We start from the raw sequence: 18,476 nt of genomic DNA on the forward strand, positions 1-18,476 counted from the left end.
AGGAGAGGAGAGGAGAGGAGAGGAGAGGAGAAGAGAGGAGAGAGAGATGAGTAGATGGAGGAGAGGAGAGAGAGAGGGGAGTAGAGGGAGGAGAGGAGAGGAGAGAGAGAGAGAGAGAGAGAGACGGGTAAAGGGAGGAGAGGAGAGAGAGAGGGGGGTAGAGGGAGGAGAGGAGAGATAGAGGGGTAAAGGGAGGAGAGGAGAGAGAGGGGGGTAGAGGGAGAAGAGGAGAGGGAGGAGAGGAGAGAGAGAGAGAGGGGTAAAGGGAGGAGAGGAGAGAGGGGTAGAGGGAGGTGTCACGCCCTGACCTTAGAGAGCTGTTCATTCTCTATGTTGGTTGGGGCGTGATAGTGACTAGGGTGGGTCATCTAGGTGAATTGTACTTCTATGGTGGCCTGATATGGTTCCCAATCAGAGGCAGCTGTTTATCGTTGTCTCTGAATGGGGATCATATTTAGGTAGCCATTTCCTTAATTGTGATTTGTGGGATCTTATCTACAGTTAGTTGCCTGTGTGCACACCAGTAGCTTCACATTTCGTTTGTGCTTAATTGTTTTGCTTGGTGAGTTTCAGTTTATTAAAATATGTGGAACTCTACGCACGCTGTGTCTTGGTCTACTCCTTTCAACGAACGTGGCAGAAGATCCCACCAACAACAGTCCACAGCGTGCCCGGGAGGTAATGGCATCCTGGTCTGGGGAGGAGATTAGGGAGAGAACTTCCTGGACTTGGGACGACATAATAGCAGGAGAGAAGAGCCGGCCATGGAGGCAGGCGGAAGCAGCGAAGGAGGGACAGCGCCGAAGTCGGGGAGGAAGGCCACAGAAACCCCAAGATTTTTTGGGGGGTAGGGCACAATGGAGCCAAGGAGTGAACCAGAGCCAGTCTGGGAGAAGAAGGAGAATTCGGAGGAGAGAGAAATGGGAGAGTTGTTGAGTTGGTGGAGGATGCACGGATTTGGAATAAAGGAACGTGTTGTCAGTTTGGTGCCACCTGAGTCAGCTCTCCGTACTCGTCCAGAAATGTGTGTTAAAGTTCCGGAACAATTGATGCCGGCTATACACACCAGGTCTTCAGTGTACCTTCACAACCCAGCGCGTCCTGTTCCAACTCCTCGCACTCTCCCTCAAGTGCGCTTTCCCAGTCAGATGTGTCCTGTTCCAACTCCTCGTACTCTCCCTCAAGTGCGCTTTCTCAGTCAGGTGTGTCCTGTTCCAACTCCTCGCACTCTCCCTCAAGTGCGCTTTCCCAGTCAGGTGTGTCCTGTTCCAACTCCTCGCACTCTCCCTCAAGTGCGTGTCCCCAGTCCAGTTCCACCTGTACCGACCCCATGCATCAGGCCTCCAGTGCGTGTCCCCAGTCAGCTCCGTCCTGTTCCTGCTCCTCGCACTTGCCCTGAGGTGCGTGTCACCAGCCTGGTGCCATCTGTCCCGGTCCCATGCATCAGGCCTCCAGTGCGCCTCCACAGTCCAGTACGTCCTGTGCCTCTTCCCCACACCCGCCCCAAGGTACGTGTCATCAGCCCGGTGCCACCTGTACCGGTCCCATGCATCAGGCCTCCAGTGCGCCTCCACAGTCCAGAGCTTCCGGCGACAGTTCCCAGTCCAGAGCTTCCGGCGACAGTTCCCAGTCCAGAGCTTCCAGCGACAGTTCCCAGTCCAGAGCTTCCAGCGACAGTTCCCAGTCCAGAGCTTCCAGCGACAGTTCCCAGTCCAGAGCTTCCAGCGACAGTTCCTAGTCCAGAGCTTCCGGCGACGTTTCACAGTCCGGAACCTCCAATGACGGTCATCAATCCAGAGCCTCCATCGACGGTCATCAATCCAGAGCCTCCATCGACGGTCATCAATCCAGAGCCTCCATCGACGGTCATCAACCCAGAGCCTCCATCGACGGTCATCAATCCAGAGCCTCCATCGACGGTCATCAATCCAGAGCCTCCAGCGACGGTCATCAATCCAGAGCCCCCAGCAGGGGTTCTCAGTTCAGAGCCTACCGCGACGATCTACGGTCCGGAGCCTCCGGCGACGATCCACGCACCAGAGCCGCCTTGGATAAAGACATATCTGCGAGCGGAGTGGGTACTTCGCCCTGCACCGTAGCTGCCCCCGACGGTAGATGCACAACCGGACCCTCTCCTATTGAGTCAGGTTTTGCGGTCGGAGTCCGCACCTTTGGTGGGGGGGGGTACTGTCATGCCCTGACCTTAGAGAGCTGTTCATTCTCTATGTTAGTTGGGGCGTGATAGTGACTAGGGTGGGTCATCTAGGTGAATTGTACTTCTGTGGTGGCCTGATATGGTTCCCAATCAAAGGCAGCTGTTTATCATTGTCTCTGATTGGGGATCATATTTAGGTAGCCATTTCCTTAATTGTGATTTGTGGGATCTTATCTTTAGTTAGTTGCCTGTGTGCACACCAGTAGCTTCACATTTCGTTTGTGCTTTATTGTTTTGTTTGGTGAGTTTCAGTTTATTAAAATATGTGGAACCCTACGCACGCTGCGCCTTGGTCTACTCCTTTCAACGAACATGACAGGAGGAGAGGAGAAAGAGAGGGGTAGAGGGAGGAGAGAAGAGAGAGAGGGGTAGTGGGAAGAGAGAGAGAGGGATAAAGGGAGGAGAGGAGAGGGAGAGGGGTAGAGAGGGAGGAGAGGAGAAAGAGAGAGGTAGAGGGAGGAGAGGAGAGAGAGAGGGGTAGAGGGAGGAGAGGAGAGAGAGGGGTAGAGGGTTTAGAGAGAGAAAGGGGTAGAGGGAGGAGAGGAGAGAGAGAGGGGTAAGGGAGGAGAGGAGAGAGAGAGAGAGGGGTAGAGGAAGGAGAAGAAAGAGAGAGGGGTAAGGGAGGAGAGGAGAGAGAGGTGTAGAGGGAGGAGAGGTACATAATTGAGAGAGGTTTATATTTAGCTTCCTGGTTGGGGAAGGCAGTACGGCGTGCTGCTGAGCGTGTTATAATTATCACCGTGGGGAATCAACAGCCGTGTGATTCCACTGTTACGTACTCCACAAGCAATTGCTTTAATTGCGACCGGGTCCCTGCCTCTCTCTCGAACAGTATCCATCTCTCTCTCTCTCGTACAGTATGTCTCTCTCTCTGTGGTACAGTACACGTCTTATTAATGTTTGTGATTCATTTTCACTGTTTAAATTTTTATGTTGGAGAGGATGGATGGAGGGCAGAAGGCTCTGCTGTTGGAAGAGAGCTGCTGCATGTTTCTAGAGGAATGGAGGAGAGGGTGAAGAGGAGAAGAGAGAGGAGGAGAAGAGAGGAGGGGCGGGGAGGGGAGGGAAAGCATTGGATGGAGCAAAGAGAGGGAAATGAAAGGTGGAGAAAGAAAGGGGGAGGAAAACAGAGAAGAGGAGGGATAAAGAAAGAGAGGGTGACAAGGAAAATAGGAGAGGGAACTGAGGGGAGAGGTGGAGAAGAGAAGAGGGTGAGAAGAGAGGAAAGTATAGGATGAGAGGATGGCATGGGAAGAGCAGAGAGAGTGATTCTATTTTTAGGGTTTACCAGGGCGACCGTAAGGTGACCACAGGGGGGACCGGCCCCGGCTTAGAGGAACCACACTGTGACCAGAGCCTGTACAGCTAGACACACCGCAACACTATCACTGTCATACAGCCTGTAGCATTATGACATCATGTATAGCACTGTCACAGTCACACAGCCTGTAGCATTATGACATCATGTAGCACTGTCACAGTCACACAGCCTGTAGCATTATGACATCATGTAGCACTGTCACAGTCACACAGCCTGTACCATTATGACATCATGTAGCCCTGTCACAATCACACAGCCTGTAGCATTATGACATCATGTAGCACTGTCACTGTCATACATCCTGTAGCATTATGATATCATGTAGCACTGTCTCTGTCATACAGCCTATAGCATTATGACATCATGTAGTTCTGTCACTGTCATACAGCCTGGACTAGATACACCAAGACACACTGCACCACTTTTACTGTAGCTATGACAGGTTTGTAACTATGACAGGTCTGTAGCTATGACAGGTCTGTAGCTATGACTGGTCTGTAGCTATGACTGGTCTGTAGCTATGACTGGACTGTAGCTATGACAGGTTTGTAGCTATGACAGGTTTGTAGCTATGACAGGTCTGTAGCTATGACTGGTCTGTAGCTATGACTGGACTGTAGCTATGACTGGTCTGTAGCTATGACAGGTCTGTAGCTATGACTGGACTGTAGCTATGACAGGTTTGTAGCTATGGCTGGTCTGTAGCTATGACAGGACTGTAGCTATGACTGATCTGTAGCTATGACTGGTCTGTAGCTATGACTGGACTGTAGCTATGACTGGACTGTAGCTATGATCTGTAGCTGATCTGTAGCTGGACTGGCTACTCCTACACCTGTCAACAGCACTGCACCCCCAACAGCAACTCGCCCAAGCCTTCCCCATTTCTCCTTCTCCCAAATCCATTCAGCTGATGTTCTGAAACAGCTGCAAAATCTGGACCCCTACAAATCAGCCGGGCTAGACAATCTGGACCCTTTCTTTCTAAAATTATCTGCCGAAATTGTTGCCACCCCTATTACTAGCCTGTTCAACCTCTCTTTCGTGTCGTCTGAGATTCCCAAAGATTGGAAAGCAGCTGCGGTCATCCCCCTCTTCAAAGGGGGGGACACTCTTGACCCAAACTGCTACAGACCTATATCTATCCTACCATGCCTTTCTAAGGTCTTCGAAAGCCAAGTCAACAAACAGATTACCGACCATTTTGAATCTCACCATACCTTCTCTGCTATGCAATCTGGTTTCAGAGCTGGTCATGGGTGCACCTCAGCCACGCTCAAGGTCCTAAACGATATCTTAACCGCCATCGATAAGAAACATTACTGTGCAGCCGTATTCATTGATCTGGCCAAGGCTTTCGACTCTGTCAATCACCACATCCTCATCGGCAGACTCAACAGCCTTGGTTTCTCAAATGATTGCCTCGCCTGGTTCACCAACTACTTCTCTGATAGAGTTCAGTGTGTCAAATCGGAGGGTCTGTTGTCCGGACCTCTGGCAGTCTCTATGGGGGTGCCACAGGGTTCAATTCTTGGACCGACTCTCTTCTCTGTATACATCAATGAGGTCGCTCTTGCTGCTGGTGAGTCTCTGATCCACCTCTACGCAGACGACACCATTCTGTATACTTCCGGCCCTTCTTTGGACACTGTGTTAACAACCCTCCAGGCAAGCTTCAATGCCATACAACTCTCCTTCCGTGGCCTCCAATTGCTCTTAAATACAAGTAAAACTAAATGCATGCTCTTCAACCGATCGCTACCTGCACCTACCCGCCTGTCCAACATCACTACTCTGGACGGCTCTGGCTTAGAATACGTGGACAACTACAAATACTTAGGTGTCTGGTTAGATTGTAAACTCTCCTTCCAGACCCATATCAAACATCTCCAATCCAAAGTTAAATCTAGAATTGGCTTCCTATTTCGCAACAAAGCATCCTTCACTCATGCTGCCAAACATACCCTTGTAAAACTGACCATCCTACCAATCCTCGACTTTGGCGATGTCATTTACAAAATAGCCTCCAATACCCTACTCAACAAATTGGATGCAGTCTATCACAGTGCAATCCGTTTTGTCACCAAAGCCCCATATACTACCCACCATTGCGACCTGTACGCTCTCGTTGGCTGGCCCTCGCTTCATACTCGTCGCCAAACCCACTGGCTCCATGTCATCTACAAGACCCTGCTAGGTAAAGTCCCCCCTTATCTCAGCTCGCTGGTCACCATAGCATCTCCCACCTGTAGCACACGCTCCAGCAGGTATATCTCTCTAGTCACCCCCAAAACCAATTCTTTCTTTGGCCGCCTCTCTTTCCAGTTCTCTGCTGCCAATGACTGGAACGAACTACAAAAATCTCTGAAACTGGAAACACTTATCTCCCTCACTAGCTTTAAGCACCAACTGTCAGAGCAGCTCACAGATTACTGCACCTGTACATAGCCCACCTATAATTTAGCCCTATCAACTACCTCTTTCCCAACTGTATTTAATTTATTTATTTATTTTGCTCCTTTGCACCCCATTATTTTTATTTCTACTTTGCACTTTCTTCCATTGCAAAACTACCATTCCAGTGTTTTACTTGCTATATTGTATTTACCTTGCCACCAAGGCCTTTTTTGCCTTTACCTCCCTTCTCACCTCATTTGCTCACATTGTATATAGACTTGTTTATACTTTATTATTGACTGTATGTTTGTTTTACTCCATGTGTAACTCTGTGTTGTTGTATCTGTCGAACTGCTTTGCTTTATCTTGGCCAGGTCGCAATTGTAAATGAGAACTTGTTCTCAACTTGCCTACCTGGTTAAATAAAGGTAAAATAAATAAATAAATAAAAATGACAGGTCTGTAGCTATGACTGGACTGTAGCTATGACTGGTCTGTAGCTATGACTGGTCTGTAGCTATGACTGGACTGTAGCTATGACTGGACTGTAGCTATGACTGGACTGTAGCTATGACTGGACTGTAGCTATGACTGGACTGTAGCTATGACTGGTCTGTAGCTATGACTGGACTGTAGCTATGACTGGACTGTAGCTATGACTGGTCTGTAGCTATGACTGGACTGTAGGTATGACAGGACTGTAGCAATGACTGGACTGTAGCTATGACTGGACTGTAGCTATGACTGGACTGTAGCTATGACTGGACTGTAGCTATGACTGGACTGTAGCTATGACTGGACTGTAGCTATGACTGGTCTGTAGCTATGACTGGACTGTAGGTATGACAGGACTGTAGCAATGACTGGACTGTAGCTATGACTGGACTGTAGCTATGACTGGACTGTAGGTATGACAGGACTGTAGCAATGACTGGACTGTAGCTATGACTGGACTGTAGGTATGACAGGACTGTAGCTATGACTGGTCTGTAGCTATGACTGGACTGTAGGTATGACTGGACTGTAGCAATGACTGGACTGTAGCTATGACTGGACTGTAGCTATGACTGGACTGTAGCTATGACTGGTCTGTAGCTATGACTGGACTGTAGCTATGACTGGACTGTAGGTATGACAGGACTGTAGCAATGACTGGACTGTAGCTATGACTGGTCTGTAGCTATTACTGGTCTGTACATGACTTTCCATGAGTTTAACTATATAAGTGCTTACTCTCTCAGATAACATGCTATTCATTGTGTGTGTGTGTGTGTGTGTGTGTGCATGTGTGAGTGCCTGTTGTGTGTGTGAGAGCGTGCGTGTGTGTGTATGTTTGCACTAGCCCAAGGTGCCTTTGCCATGCGTAATTGTGTGTGAAGTCAGTCACACACACACACACACAATCCATTACGAGGTACACAGATGTTCCTTTAGTCCCTACCTCGTTCCCGTAGGTTCCGGAACAGTTTGGACGTTCCCTGCCACACCGCTGGAGTATCTCCCAAGATCTTCTCCAGTTCCTGATGTCAACAGAGACAACGCTATGAGTCTCGACAGACACACACCACTCCATGTCCACAATCACACCCTTTTCCCTACATAGTCTACTACTAGTCACCAAAGCCCTATGGGCCCTGTTCAAAAGTAGTGCACTGTTCATTAATTTAACTAGGCTAGTCAGTTAAGAACAAATTCTTATTTTCAATGACGGCCCAGTGACGGCCCTTGTTCAGGGGCAGGACAACAGGTTTGTAGCTCTGGGATTTGAACTTGCAACCTTTCGGTTACTAATCCAATGCTCTAACCACTAGGCTACCCTGCTGCCCTAAATAGGGAATAGGGTATATAGGGGAGAGGGAATAGGGTGTCATTTGAGATGCAGCCATGACTTTAACCTTTAGAAGTGTCACTGTCTAACTAGAACATACAAACATGCTATGCTGTTGCTTCATGTTAGGAACAGATGTGGGATCTTAATTTGATCACCCTGTCGCAGGAGAACATCCACACTAAAATTTCAGATTTGATTTTCCCTTACGAAAAATAAACTGACCATTAATTATAATCCACATAATAATTCACAATTCCTGTTGCTGCAGGATTATTTCCTGCTGTAGCAAACTGGTTCAAATTAAGATCCTACATCTGCAGTAGCTTGTATATGATAGCATGCTTCCAAGTCAATTGCTGCAATACTATGGCAGTGGGGTGGCAGGTAGCCTGGAGGTTAGGAGCGTTGGGCCAGTAACCGAAAGGTCGCTGGTTTGAATCTCCTAGCCGACTAGGTGAAAATGTGCCCTTGAGCAAGGCACTTAACTGTAATTGCTCCTGTAAGTCACTCTGGATAAGAGAGTATGCTGAATGACTAAAGTGTGAATAGGGAAGATGGCTATTCTGTATATGTACGGTTGACAGCTAGCTGTTAACTAATCATAAATAGCCCTGTTTAAAACATTCAATATTAATATGTTTTAAATATACAGTTTATCATACATTACATGTATAGGTAGGAACAGGAGTTTTATAGCATAGCTCTTCATCAACAAAAATACTAACTGTTCTCAGACCTGTTTAGTGAGGGACATCCACGGCTTCTTGTCTGGAGGAAAGAGAGAGAGGGAAAGAGATAGAGAGAGAGCGAGTGAGAGAGAGACAGAGAGACAGAGATAGAGAGACAGAGAGAGAGAGACAGAAAGTGTGTGAGAGAAAGAGAGAGAGAAAGTGAGAGAGAGACAGAGAGAGAGGCAGAGAGAGAGACAGAGAGCGAGAGATAGAGAGACAGAGACAGAGAGAGACAGAGAGAGAGAGAGAGAGAGAGAGAGAGAGAGAGAAAGAGAGAGAGCATAACGGAGTGTGTGTGGGCTGGATCAGATAACATCAGTATGAGGGGTTCCATAGTCATAATAACACATCCATACACTGTCACCATAGACCTATTACAAGGCCATAAAGTGCCCTCTGCTTTGCTTTGTACTGTAGCCCTGTGTCTGTCTGGGGCAATGTTCTAGTAAAAGTGCAGATTTGTTTTGGTCTTTATAAAGGGGTGGTCTAATTCAACCTCAAAGGAAACATTAGGTGGCCTCTGACACACACACACACACACACACACACACACACACACACACACACACACACACACACACACACACACACACACACACACACACACACACACACACAGACACACACACACACACACACACACACACACACACCACACACACACACACTTTAAAAGCCCCATCTATCCCATTCTCAGTCTGGTCCGTGTGCTGTGTGACAGCATTAACCATCAGACTAAACAGTGTTACACACGCCCGTATCTTCTGAGGTTCACTGGCTATGAGCAATCTGTTAAGAAACCTCCCAAAACAGAGGCATTACACTGGCAGAGGGAGTAAAACAAACCATGGGCCGTTCCCACTGAAATCCTCACTGGGCTGTGAGCGCCTTCTCTTTCTCTCATAACAGCCGGCGAAATGTCAGCTTCTAGGGTTTGTGGAAATTCATTCAACTCTCAATCTGCTTTGTCAGGATGATTATATGATTATATTCAATGGTGGTTTATTAATAGAAAACTTTATAGAATTTTTTGCCAAAAAATCCTCCAGGGCCCATATCCACAAAGCAGCTCAAGTAGGAGTGCTGATCTAGGATCAATTTGGCCTTTTAGATCATAATGAACATGATTATATGGACAGATCCTAGATCAGCACTCATACTCTGAGAGGCTTTGTGGATACGGGCCCTGGTCTCTATATGCAGAGCTATTTAAGCCATGCAGAACATTATAGATCACAAAACATAACAGATAAAAAGAAAATTCACTTCGATATGAACTGCATAGAGCTAGTGAAACAATTATTTTTTAATGGGCACCAATTTTGATCTGGAAGGTTGGTAAAACACATTCCAGGTTAGAAATCATCGTGGAACTTTTGGAGCCAAGATGGAGGGCCAGTTTCCCAAAATAGCATCATAAATATGGTAACTGTGTCCTGGTAGTACATACTCCGGGGCTCGCTCATGGTGACGGACTCGATGAAGTTCTGTGGGGTCATGTAGAGCTGTCCCTCATATTCCACTGAGCTGAACAGACGGAAGCGCTGCTCGTGGGACGACATGTACACGTCTCCTTCCTCAAAGTCAAACGGCCGCGTCTGGCAACACACAAACAGACAAACAAACTGGTTGGTTTTGCTGATGGACAATTTTCAATGCAATGCACTGTGGACTTGAGCATTTTGAAACCGTACTGTAATATCTTTCTGCCTGGGCCTAAGGGTGAAGAAATAAAAACGAGCCTTTCTTTCTCAGCGATTCTCTCTCTCTCTCTTCCTGTCTCTCGCTCCCTCCTTCTCTATGAGAGCTGTGCAAGAGAAATCAAATATCACCCTCTACCTGGCAAGCAGCCCTCCAATCAATACTCTAGCCAGGAGCCAGAAGCAAACAGCTCCTCTAGAAAGACAATACTGATACTACTCCTCTCACTGTCTCTCGAAGATGCCAGCTAAACCAGCACATTTCAACTTTCTTTACTACACTATCCCTCTTTCTTTCTCCCGAGCACCCTCTCTCCTTCTCTCCATCCTTCTATCATCGCTGTAATAGAGAAATCAAATATCACCGTCCACCTGGCAAGACCAAGCAATCCTACAAGCAATGGGCTACTAACGAGAAAGTCTCAACAACAGCCTCGCTGTTGAACAGAATAGTATCTCTTCTAGCGAGACAACACTGCTCACACACTGTCTTCTCGAAGATGCCAGCTGAACCATTACCGTGTCCTTGCTTTGGATGTATTCGAAGCGGCATCTTTATTTGGGTCTCTCTGTCTATAATTAGATCCACCTCTGGCTCTTTCACACAAGGCATTGAGGGAAAGACAGCTTGCCTGATTAAAATACACCAAAGTGCCACTGCGCAAAGAAAAAGCAACGACTTCTTGGGTTGTAATTAGAAAAGGGTATAAATAACAAACTAACTCTGCCGTGCCTGACGGGAGGAAACGATGAACAGAGGTTTTCTACTTTCCGCTGGAGCCCAATTTGCATACAGATTCATTCATAAAGCTTTCATGAGGAGTTTGTGTTAAGGGATTTTTTTTCTCCTCCAAAGGAATTAATTGAATGGATAGAAATGGAAGGAAATTTCCCCAGAGAAGGGTAGAAGAAGAAGTCACTTCCTGGTTTGACTTCAGGGATTTTGGATGGATTTGACCCCCCCTGGCCCTCTAACTCTGATTAATGCTCTGGGTTAATTCACTAGTACTTCATATTTCTGATAAATTAATAAATATGTCCACCATTCCAACCATTCCATCACACTGTGGCATGCATTCCAACCATTCCATCACACTGTGGCATGCATTCCAACCATTCCATCACACTGTGGCATGCATTCCAACCATTCCATCACACTGTGGCATGCATTCCAACCATTCCATCACACTGTGGCATGCATTCCAACCATTCCATCACACTGTGGCATGCATTCCAACCATTCCATCACACTGTGGCATGCATTCCAACCATTCCATCACACTGTGGCATGCATTCCAACCATTCCATCACACTGTGGCATGCATTCCAACCATTCCATCACACTGTGGCATGCATTCCAACCATTCCATCACACTGTGGCATGCATTCCAACCATTCCATCACACTGTGGCATGCATTCCAACCATTCCATCACACTGTGGCATGCATTCCAACCATTCCATCACACTGTGGCATGCATTCCAACCATTCCATCACACTGTGGCATGCATTCCAACCATTCCATCACACTGTGGCATGCATTCCAACCATTCCATCACACTGTGGCATGCATTCCAACCATTCCATCACACTGTGGCATGCATTCCAAGAGGTAAATGTCAATGTCTCCAATGGAACTTTAATATTTACCCCAACAGTGCCTTATCAAGCAGAATTAGGCCTACACACAAATCAGTAAAAGGCATATGTCTGTAACCTACATGCATGTTTAAGTAATCAAATAAAAGTCAAGAGAATTCAATCAACAGATCTTAAAACCTCAATAGAAAATTGTGTTTTAAGTACCCATATAAGGGCATGTAAAAAAAATATCCTAACAGAGTCATCCAGACCATGAGAACCAAAATATGATATCCTCCCACAAGTGGGGATGATTTGAAATACTTGGTTGTTTACATGTACTTTCCATTACCAATTAAGTTGGTCATGCTATAAGAAATAACGAGCATATGTTTACAATAAAATTACAATAAAAAATCCATGTTTATTATTTTGTTAGGAAGTGTAAGAACAGTCGTTGGCAGTGAAGCCTCCTTTGCCGTAACTACGTCAAAGGGGCACGCGCGTGTCATTTCAGCACCGTCTCGAGCGGAGAGCGCCCTTCCTTCTCCAGTGTGCCTCGATATCATCTCTGGAAAAACTGGGCCTAATGTTTCCGTTGTACAGTAGAGAAATGACACAATTTATCCGCTCTGCGAAAAATGTAACTAGTAGCCTACTAGGCTAGTCATAAGTCTGTGGTTTCCAAACAACATTTCAAAAGAAGAACATATTACTAAAACACATTGAAATAGGCGCTGCGCTTCTCGAATTCTCAGATCACGCTCACCCACTTAGGCTATAACACATTCATGGCAAGAATGCCTTTGACAGTTTGTATTCTGTCAACATACGAATACTTTTCGGGGACAAGAGTACTCGCTGCGTGGCATTTTTCATAGACTATCTTGTCATAGCACATAGTGTAAATTAGAAGCCTATACCTTTTGCTGTGCTTCTACAGCGGAAAGGACAGGGAGCAGGTCGCGGCCACTGAAGCGATATCCCATCCTCTTCCTGCATCTTTGACTGTACATGTCGTTGTAAAAATAAAATGCCACCGCTCCCCCGGTTGCGAAACACATCCCAACAACTAGGCATCTCTGTGTCCTACCTCCGGTAGTCGTCTGAGCGCCGAGGAGCTCGTTTCTCGGAGCGGACCAGACATTTAACCTGTTTACGATTGAAGCCAGTCTGCGAAAAGCGGCCATTGTTGTTGCTATGATGAGAGTATTGAAGGATAAACGTATTCTCACTCCTCGCGAGATGTGGATCATATTCTCGCTCTGATTCACTGGAGTTTGGGATGCTGCGGCTCTGATCGAAGTTCGGATTTGAACCAGCCGCCAAAACAGATGGATATGATGCTCCAATGGGTTTGGGACAGAATAAGGTGCTTATTTCTGAATCTTGGTGAATTATATACATAGTTGTGTTACTATTCTAATTAGAAGACAATATTTTTTACATTCAGGAGAATCAGGACGCATGCAAATTTTGACAAGCCCTATTCACACGAATGGCAAGAGACTGCAAATAAAACATAATGTAGACTAGTAATAGGTCGTTTCTCTGTTGGCTATTATATGGTCCCGAGTGTTGGGGCAAAGTTAAGAAAAGTTGTATTCATAAAAAAATGTGTATTTATTGCAAATCGTGATCATGTTGTTTCATCATGATGTTACACAATAACTTCTTACAGCTGGATCAAGTACGTTTCGAAGTAAGACAGATATTAAGAGTACAAAGATTGCTGCATGCGACTTACTCCCTTGGCTATACACTAATGCTTTATATATCAACGTTAAGCCGATGGGTTCTTCAAGTTCCCTTTGATGCCTGCAACCACCTGGTCATGCAAAGGCCTGTGTGGTTTTCTCCCCACTCCCATTATATATATATATATATCAAACAACACTGCATTTACTCTGCACGGAGCTCCACAATGTGCAGTGGGAAGATCTTTCAATGTGACCCTGGAAACAATTCATCTAATGCCAATGTCATCAGGAAATGTGGCACGTAATTGACGTCTTCATTGTTGCGCATCGATCCGCGCGCGCATATTGATTGATCGCTTCTGCGCCGCGCGCATCGATTTTGTTTCAAGGTATTTTTTGGGGAAATCATAAATACTAATGAGCCCTGGGAACCCAACAGGGAGAGAAAGGTCCCCGGAGAGAGATGTTGATGAATCACCTATGTGTGGAAATGGTCACTAGGTCATTTGCAACCAGTCGATTCCCAGGCCCAGGCAGATGCATTGCACACGCTGCTGCCCTGTACCCTATCAGTTAGACTCAGGTCACTGGCTGCCTCCCCGGTACCCTATTCTCCCAGGCCAGAATCAATTCAGTGCAATACATGTTAGGGCATAGGCCTATACACTGGAGACTATCTGTACATGTAGGCTCGCTAATATGGGCAAAGTGGCTTGAACTATTTGATGCGCTGGTAGGCTACCATATTGTCCCATGCTCCAAATCAATCGAATACAATAGTCTACACAGGGATAGTGTTATTCATCGTATACACAACAGGCTATTTGCAAACGTTTATAATGTTGGAAAAGTGGCTTGAACTATTGTGTTGTATTTCTGGGGGAACTCTCGGTGACGGTGTCAGGTAACCGCGGCCTATCTGGGTATTTTGAAGCTCTAGGTTCAAACAGGTTTCTACCTCCAAGTTCCCCCTGACTGTTGTTGGTCCCCTTACAAGATCTCTCAACTTTGATCGCTCTGGTCTTTGATTCCTATGCTCTTTAAGACCACAATTAAGAAGAGCGTGTTCAAAGAGGCCAGGAGATCAGTGGAAGATTGACAGTCAAGTGATGCAGTTTGCACAGATGTGCGGCGGGTTCTGTTTCTAAACACGCCGCGGAACAGCCGCTGGATTACATAAAACAAGCGCGGCAATAAATCAACATCTGTGCGCGAAAATGACGCACAAGAAGGGGACGTTTTTCTCTCACCCGCAGCAGCAAATGACTGCACCTGAGTCACTCGAGCCGTAGGGTTATAAAGCGTTTAGGATGATAGTAATTATCTACCGTATGAACACGTGCGCGCACGCACCCATATACACACAATAGAAACACAAACACACACCCCCTTAACACACACGGCTGCAGATTATTTATTTGTGGAGAACATAACACTCCTGACAGTCAGTGCAATTGTCAACTCAAAGCACCGCCTCGCATCCCCTAGTCTTGTTCTGTTCTCCCCTCCCTCCCATCCATTGCTTCTCCACCTGCCATACGTCTTTGACACCCCCCCCCCCACCCCCCCACACACACACAATCACACACACACCTTCACTGGCTGCACTCGCCTAGTGCACCAAACCACTTGGAGCCAGCCAGGGAAGCCGTAGTGTTCTGTACATAGGCTACTGCGCATTCCCCTGCGACACCACAGAGAAAACCTCCTTGATTTACACGGCGTTTTATTAAAGGACCAACTCTCATTGACTTCTCTCTCACTTGTTCTCCTTTCAAATCGCTTACAGTACTTTTCATAATCCATCTACGGGATGATGATAATCGGCGATGCAGATGAAACTGAACATCAAAGGTGTGAGGACGGTCAAGGATCAAGGAGTTATGTTTCAAAAAGAAATCTATAAAGCGTCTCATTAGCATACGGCAAGAGGAAATTTACATACGGAATATATTTAAAGTGGCGCTCCTCTCACGCTCGCACTCTTCATTTGCAGAACGCAGTGAGCACGAGCTGAGCACTCTCCCGGCAACCGCATCAACGACTGCGAGGGGAGGAAAACCCGGACGAACAAACAGAGCAAAGGGGAGTAGCCCGAGGTCGAGAGAGGAGAGCATGTGCTGAACTGAGGATAAACGGATAATATGCGGATGTAAATAAAACGCGCACTTGCAAGAGAGAGAAAAAACGCATTTGGTGACTGCGCAAAAACACACATTCACTCAGGAGGATCCCTCTTTCAGGAGCACAGTACGTTAACTTTTCTACCCGGTTCAAGGCGGCTGGTTGTGAAGCGTGCGGGGCGGTGGTTTTTGTGATGGGGGCAGTGGGCGAGGTGGGTACATTTTCCTTGCACGGCCTGGATAGCTTCGGACACGGATCGCATTTTGTCCTGACGCCCGCTGGGGACACCCCCGGACTGATGAGCGAGCACCTGGTGTCGGCCGAGAGGTTGTCGCGGAGCACGCCGTCGGATCTGACGCATCTGAAGGGGATTCTACGGAGGAGGCAGCTGTACTGCAGGACCGGGTTCCACCTCGAGATACTGCCCGATGGCACAGTGCAAGGCACCAGGAAAGACCATAGCAGATTTGGTAAGGCATTAGAAAATATTTCGGCGCAATAATGCAGTTATTATACAGTTATGGCAGTAGTATAATGTGTATAATGATCATTGTTATTCTTAGTATTCTGAATATGATTCTGAATAGACGAATTCTATTTATATTATGAATATTATAATGTTATGATTATGGACACATATACCTATTGCATCCTGTCTAATCTATAATGTGTGCATGTGTTTTTGTACCATAGTTACTATTTCAATAATATGTTCGCACATATTGCAACACAATTCATTTCCCCAAGGGAGATTAGATTGGCAGAATTTCTTTACCTTTCCTAACTGACCTTCTTATCAGCAAGATAGCAAATAATGCCTACTGATAACAGCTTCCATGATAGACATAAGAGTATGAATTCAGTACTAAGCATTGAATAATATATCCCTCAATGACTGGCTGAACTTGTGACTTGTGACATCATAATATGTGATGTTAATCTAATGGTGTCCTGCTGGTTTGATGAGCAGGTATTTTGGAGTTCATCAGCTTGGCTGTGGGGATGGTGAGCATCCGTGGGGTGGACAGTGGATTATACCTGGGCATGAACAGCAAGGGAGACCTCTACGGCTCTGTAAGTATTTACATTGGTATATAGCCTACATGCTGCCTACATATACCCTTCATACTGCCTTCATATACTCTTCATACTGCCTAATGCATACCTACTGAATACAATACACCCTTCACACTGCCTACATATACCCTTCATACTGCCTGCACACTGCCTTCATACTGCATGCATACCTACTGAATACAATACACCCTTCATGCTGCCTACATATACCCTTCATACTGGCTTCATATACTCTTCATACTGCCTAATGCATACCTACTGAATACAATACACCCTTCACACTGCCTACATATACCCTTCATACTGCCTGCACACTGCCTTCATACTGCATGCATACCTACTGAATACAATACACCCTTCACACTGCCTACATATACCCTTCATACTGCCTGCACACTGCCTTCATACTGCATGCATACCTACTGAATACAATACACCCTTCATACTGCCTACATATACCCTTCATACTGCCTTCATATATTCTTCATACTGCCTAATGCATACCTACTGAATACAATACACCCTTCATACTGCCTGCATACTGCCTACATATACCCTTCATACTGGCTTCATATACTCTTCATACTGCCTACATATACCCTTCATACTGCCTGCATACAGCCTACATATACACTTCATACTGCCTGCTTACTGCCTACATATACCCTTCATACTGCCTACATATACCCTTCATACTGACTGCATACTGCCTACATATACCCTCCATAGTGCCTGCATACAGCCTACATATACCCTTCATACTGCCTACTGCATACCCACTGCCTACATATACCCATCATACTGCCTACATAAAGTCTACATAGACTGATAAACTGTAGTCTACATATGATGTGTCTTGTATTCAGTGCTGCTCTCCATTCTCATGGGCATCTCTGTGTAGGAGGTGATAACAGAGGTTACTATTCAGCATCAACTGAAAGAGAGAATTCCTCTGCCTCCTCTGTTGTCCTGTTAATCTGGGAGGGTGATAAGATATGACCAACCAGCAGGTGGCACACATTTTGTTCTGCAAGGAAGTGTGTATTTGTGTGTGAGCATTGACACTGAGATGACACTGCTCTGTTGTGTAACATTTCACTAATCACCTCTCCCCCCCCCCCCTCTCTCTCTGTCTCCCTCTCTCTCTCTCTCTCTCTCTAGGAGAAGCTGACAGCCGAGTGCGTGTTCCGGGAGCAGTTTGAGGAGAACTGGTACAACACGTACTCATCCAACCTCTACAGACACGGTGACCGGGGAGCGCACTACTTCGTGGCGCTCAACAAGGACGGCACGTCCAGGGACGGTGCCCGTTCCCGGCGACACCAGCGCTTCACCCACTTCCTGCCCAGGCCCGTAGATCCCGACCGTGTACCCGAACTCTACAGAGAGGTCCTGGGCCACAGCTGAGACCCGGTGAGAGTGTGTTGGTCCCTGCGGCGCTACACACCCAGCACACTGCACCATGACTCTCAGTACTCTCCTATGAAGGGTCTGCATATCGTCAGTCTCCCTATGGCTTCCTATGGAAACAAAATGGAGGAAAGGTCACTTGGGGGCTGTGGGGTGGATAGCAAATATGTGTGAAGCCTGGCCTTGCGGTCCCCGAAAATGGGTCAAGGCCGGTGCAGCCCCAGGAGAAAGGAGTACAGGTGTTTAATAGGGGCTTTTTGGCCAAAAGAGAGGCTGGCCTGGTGGCCATCTTTGTTTTGAGCATCGTGTTGGAAGGTGAATGGATCACCTCCAGAGCTGCTGATGTCATCTTTCCGGATGGTTCTTCTTCACCACCCCCTGAGTGGCTT

At 46.7% G+C, this 18,476-nt stretch overlaps 2 protein-coding genes across 4 annotated transcripts in view; one reads left to right on the forward strand and one right to left on the reverse strand.

Annotated features, from left to right (window-relative positions):
- LOC139403148 (calcium uptake protein 3, mitochondrial-like) overlaps window positions 1-12,984 on the reverse strand; it is a 49,230-nt gene extending 36,246 nt beyond the window's left edge. The window contains exons 1-4 of one of the 3 annotated variants that reach the window (XM_071146856.1): window positions 12,700-12,984; window positions 9,946-10,093; window positions 8,501-8,532; window positions 7,375-7,453 (exon numbers count right to left, since the gene is read on the reverse strand). In XM_071146856.1, the coding sequence (XP_071002957.1) occupies window positions 7,375-7,453; window positions 8,501-8,532; window positions 9,946-10,093; window positions 12,700-12,966 (526 nt within the window). In that variant the 5' untranslated portion in view covers window positions 12,967-12,984. The remainder of the gene's footprint in view (window positions 1-7,374; window positions 7,454-8,500; window positions 8,533-9,945; window positions 10,094-12,699) is intronic. The other 2 variants (XM_071146854.1, XM_071146855.1) reach the window with 2 other exon arrangements.
- A 2,809-nt stretch (window positions 12,985-15,793) lies between these two features.
- Window positions 15,794-18,084, forward strand: LOC139403147 (fibroblast growth factor 20-like). Its single transcript, XM_071146853.1, has 3 exons — window positions 15,794-16,070; window positions 16,571-16,674; window positions 17,839-18,084. The coding sequence occupies exons 1-3, from the start codon at window positions 15,794-15,796 to the stop codon at window positions 18,082-18,084; spliced, it is 627 nt and encodes a 208-aa protein (XP_071002954.1).
- Window positions 18,085-18,476: the final 392 nt, after the last annotated feature.

Source organism: Oncorhynchus clarkii, unplaced genomic scaffold (assembly GCF_045791955.1).
Source record: "Oncorhynchus clarkii lewisi isolate Uvic-CL-2024 unplaced genomic scaffold, UVic_Ocla_1.0 unplaced_contig_6759_pilon_pilon, whole genome shotgun sequence".
Taxonomy (NCBI): domain Eukaryota; kingdom Metazoa; phylum Chordata; class Actinopteri; order Salmoniformes; family Salmonidae; genus Oncorhynchus; species Oncorhynchus clarkii.

Excerpts from the sequence above, each read along its gene's own strand:
- LOC139403147 (XM_071146853.1), top strand. The coding sequence starts at position 15,794 with ATGGGGGCAGTGGGCGAGGTGGGTACATTTTCCTTGCACGGCCTGGAT. Across the intron at positions 16,071-16,570 it reads GAAAGACCATAGCAGATTTG|GTATTTTGGAGTTCATCAGC; the intron begins GTAAGGCATTAG and ends TTTGATGAGCAG. Across the intron at positions 16,675-17,838 it reads AGGGAGACCTCTACGGCTCT|GAGAAGCTGACAGCCGAGTG; the intron begins GTAAGTATTTAC and ends CTCTCTCTCTAG.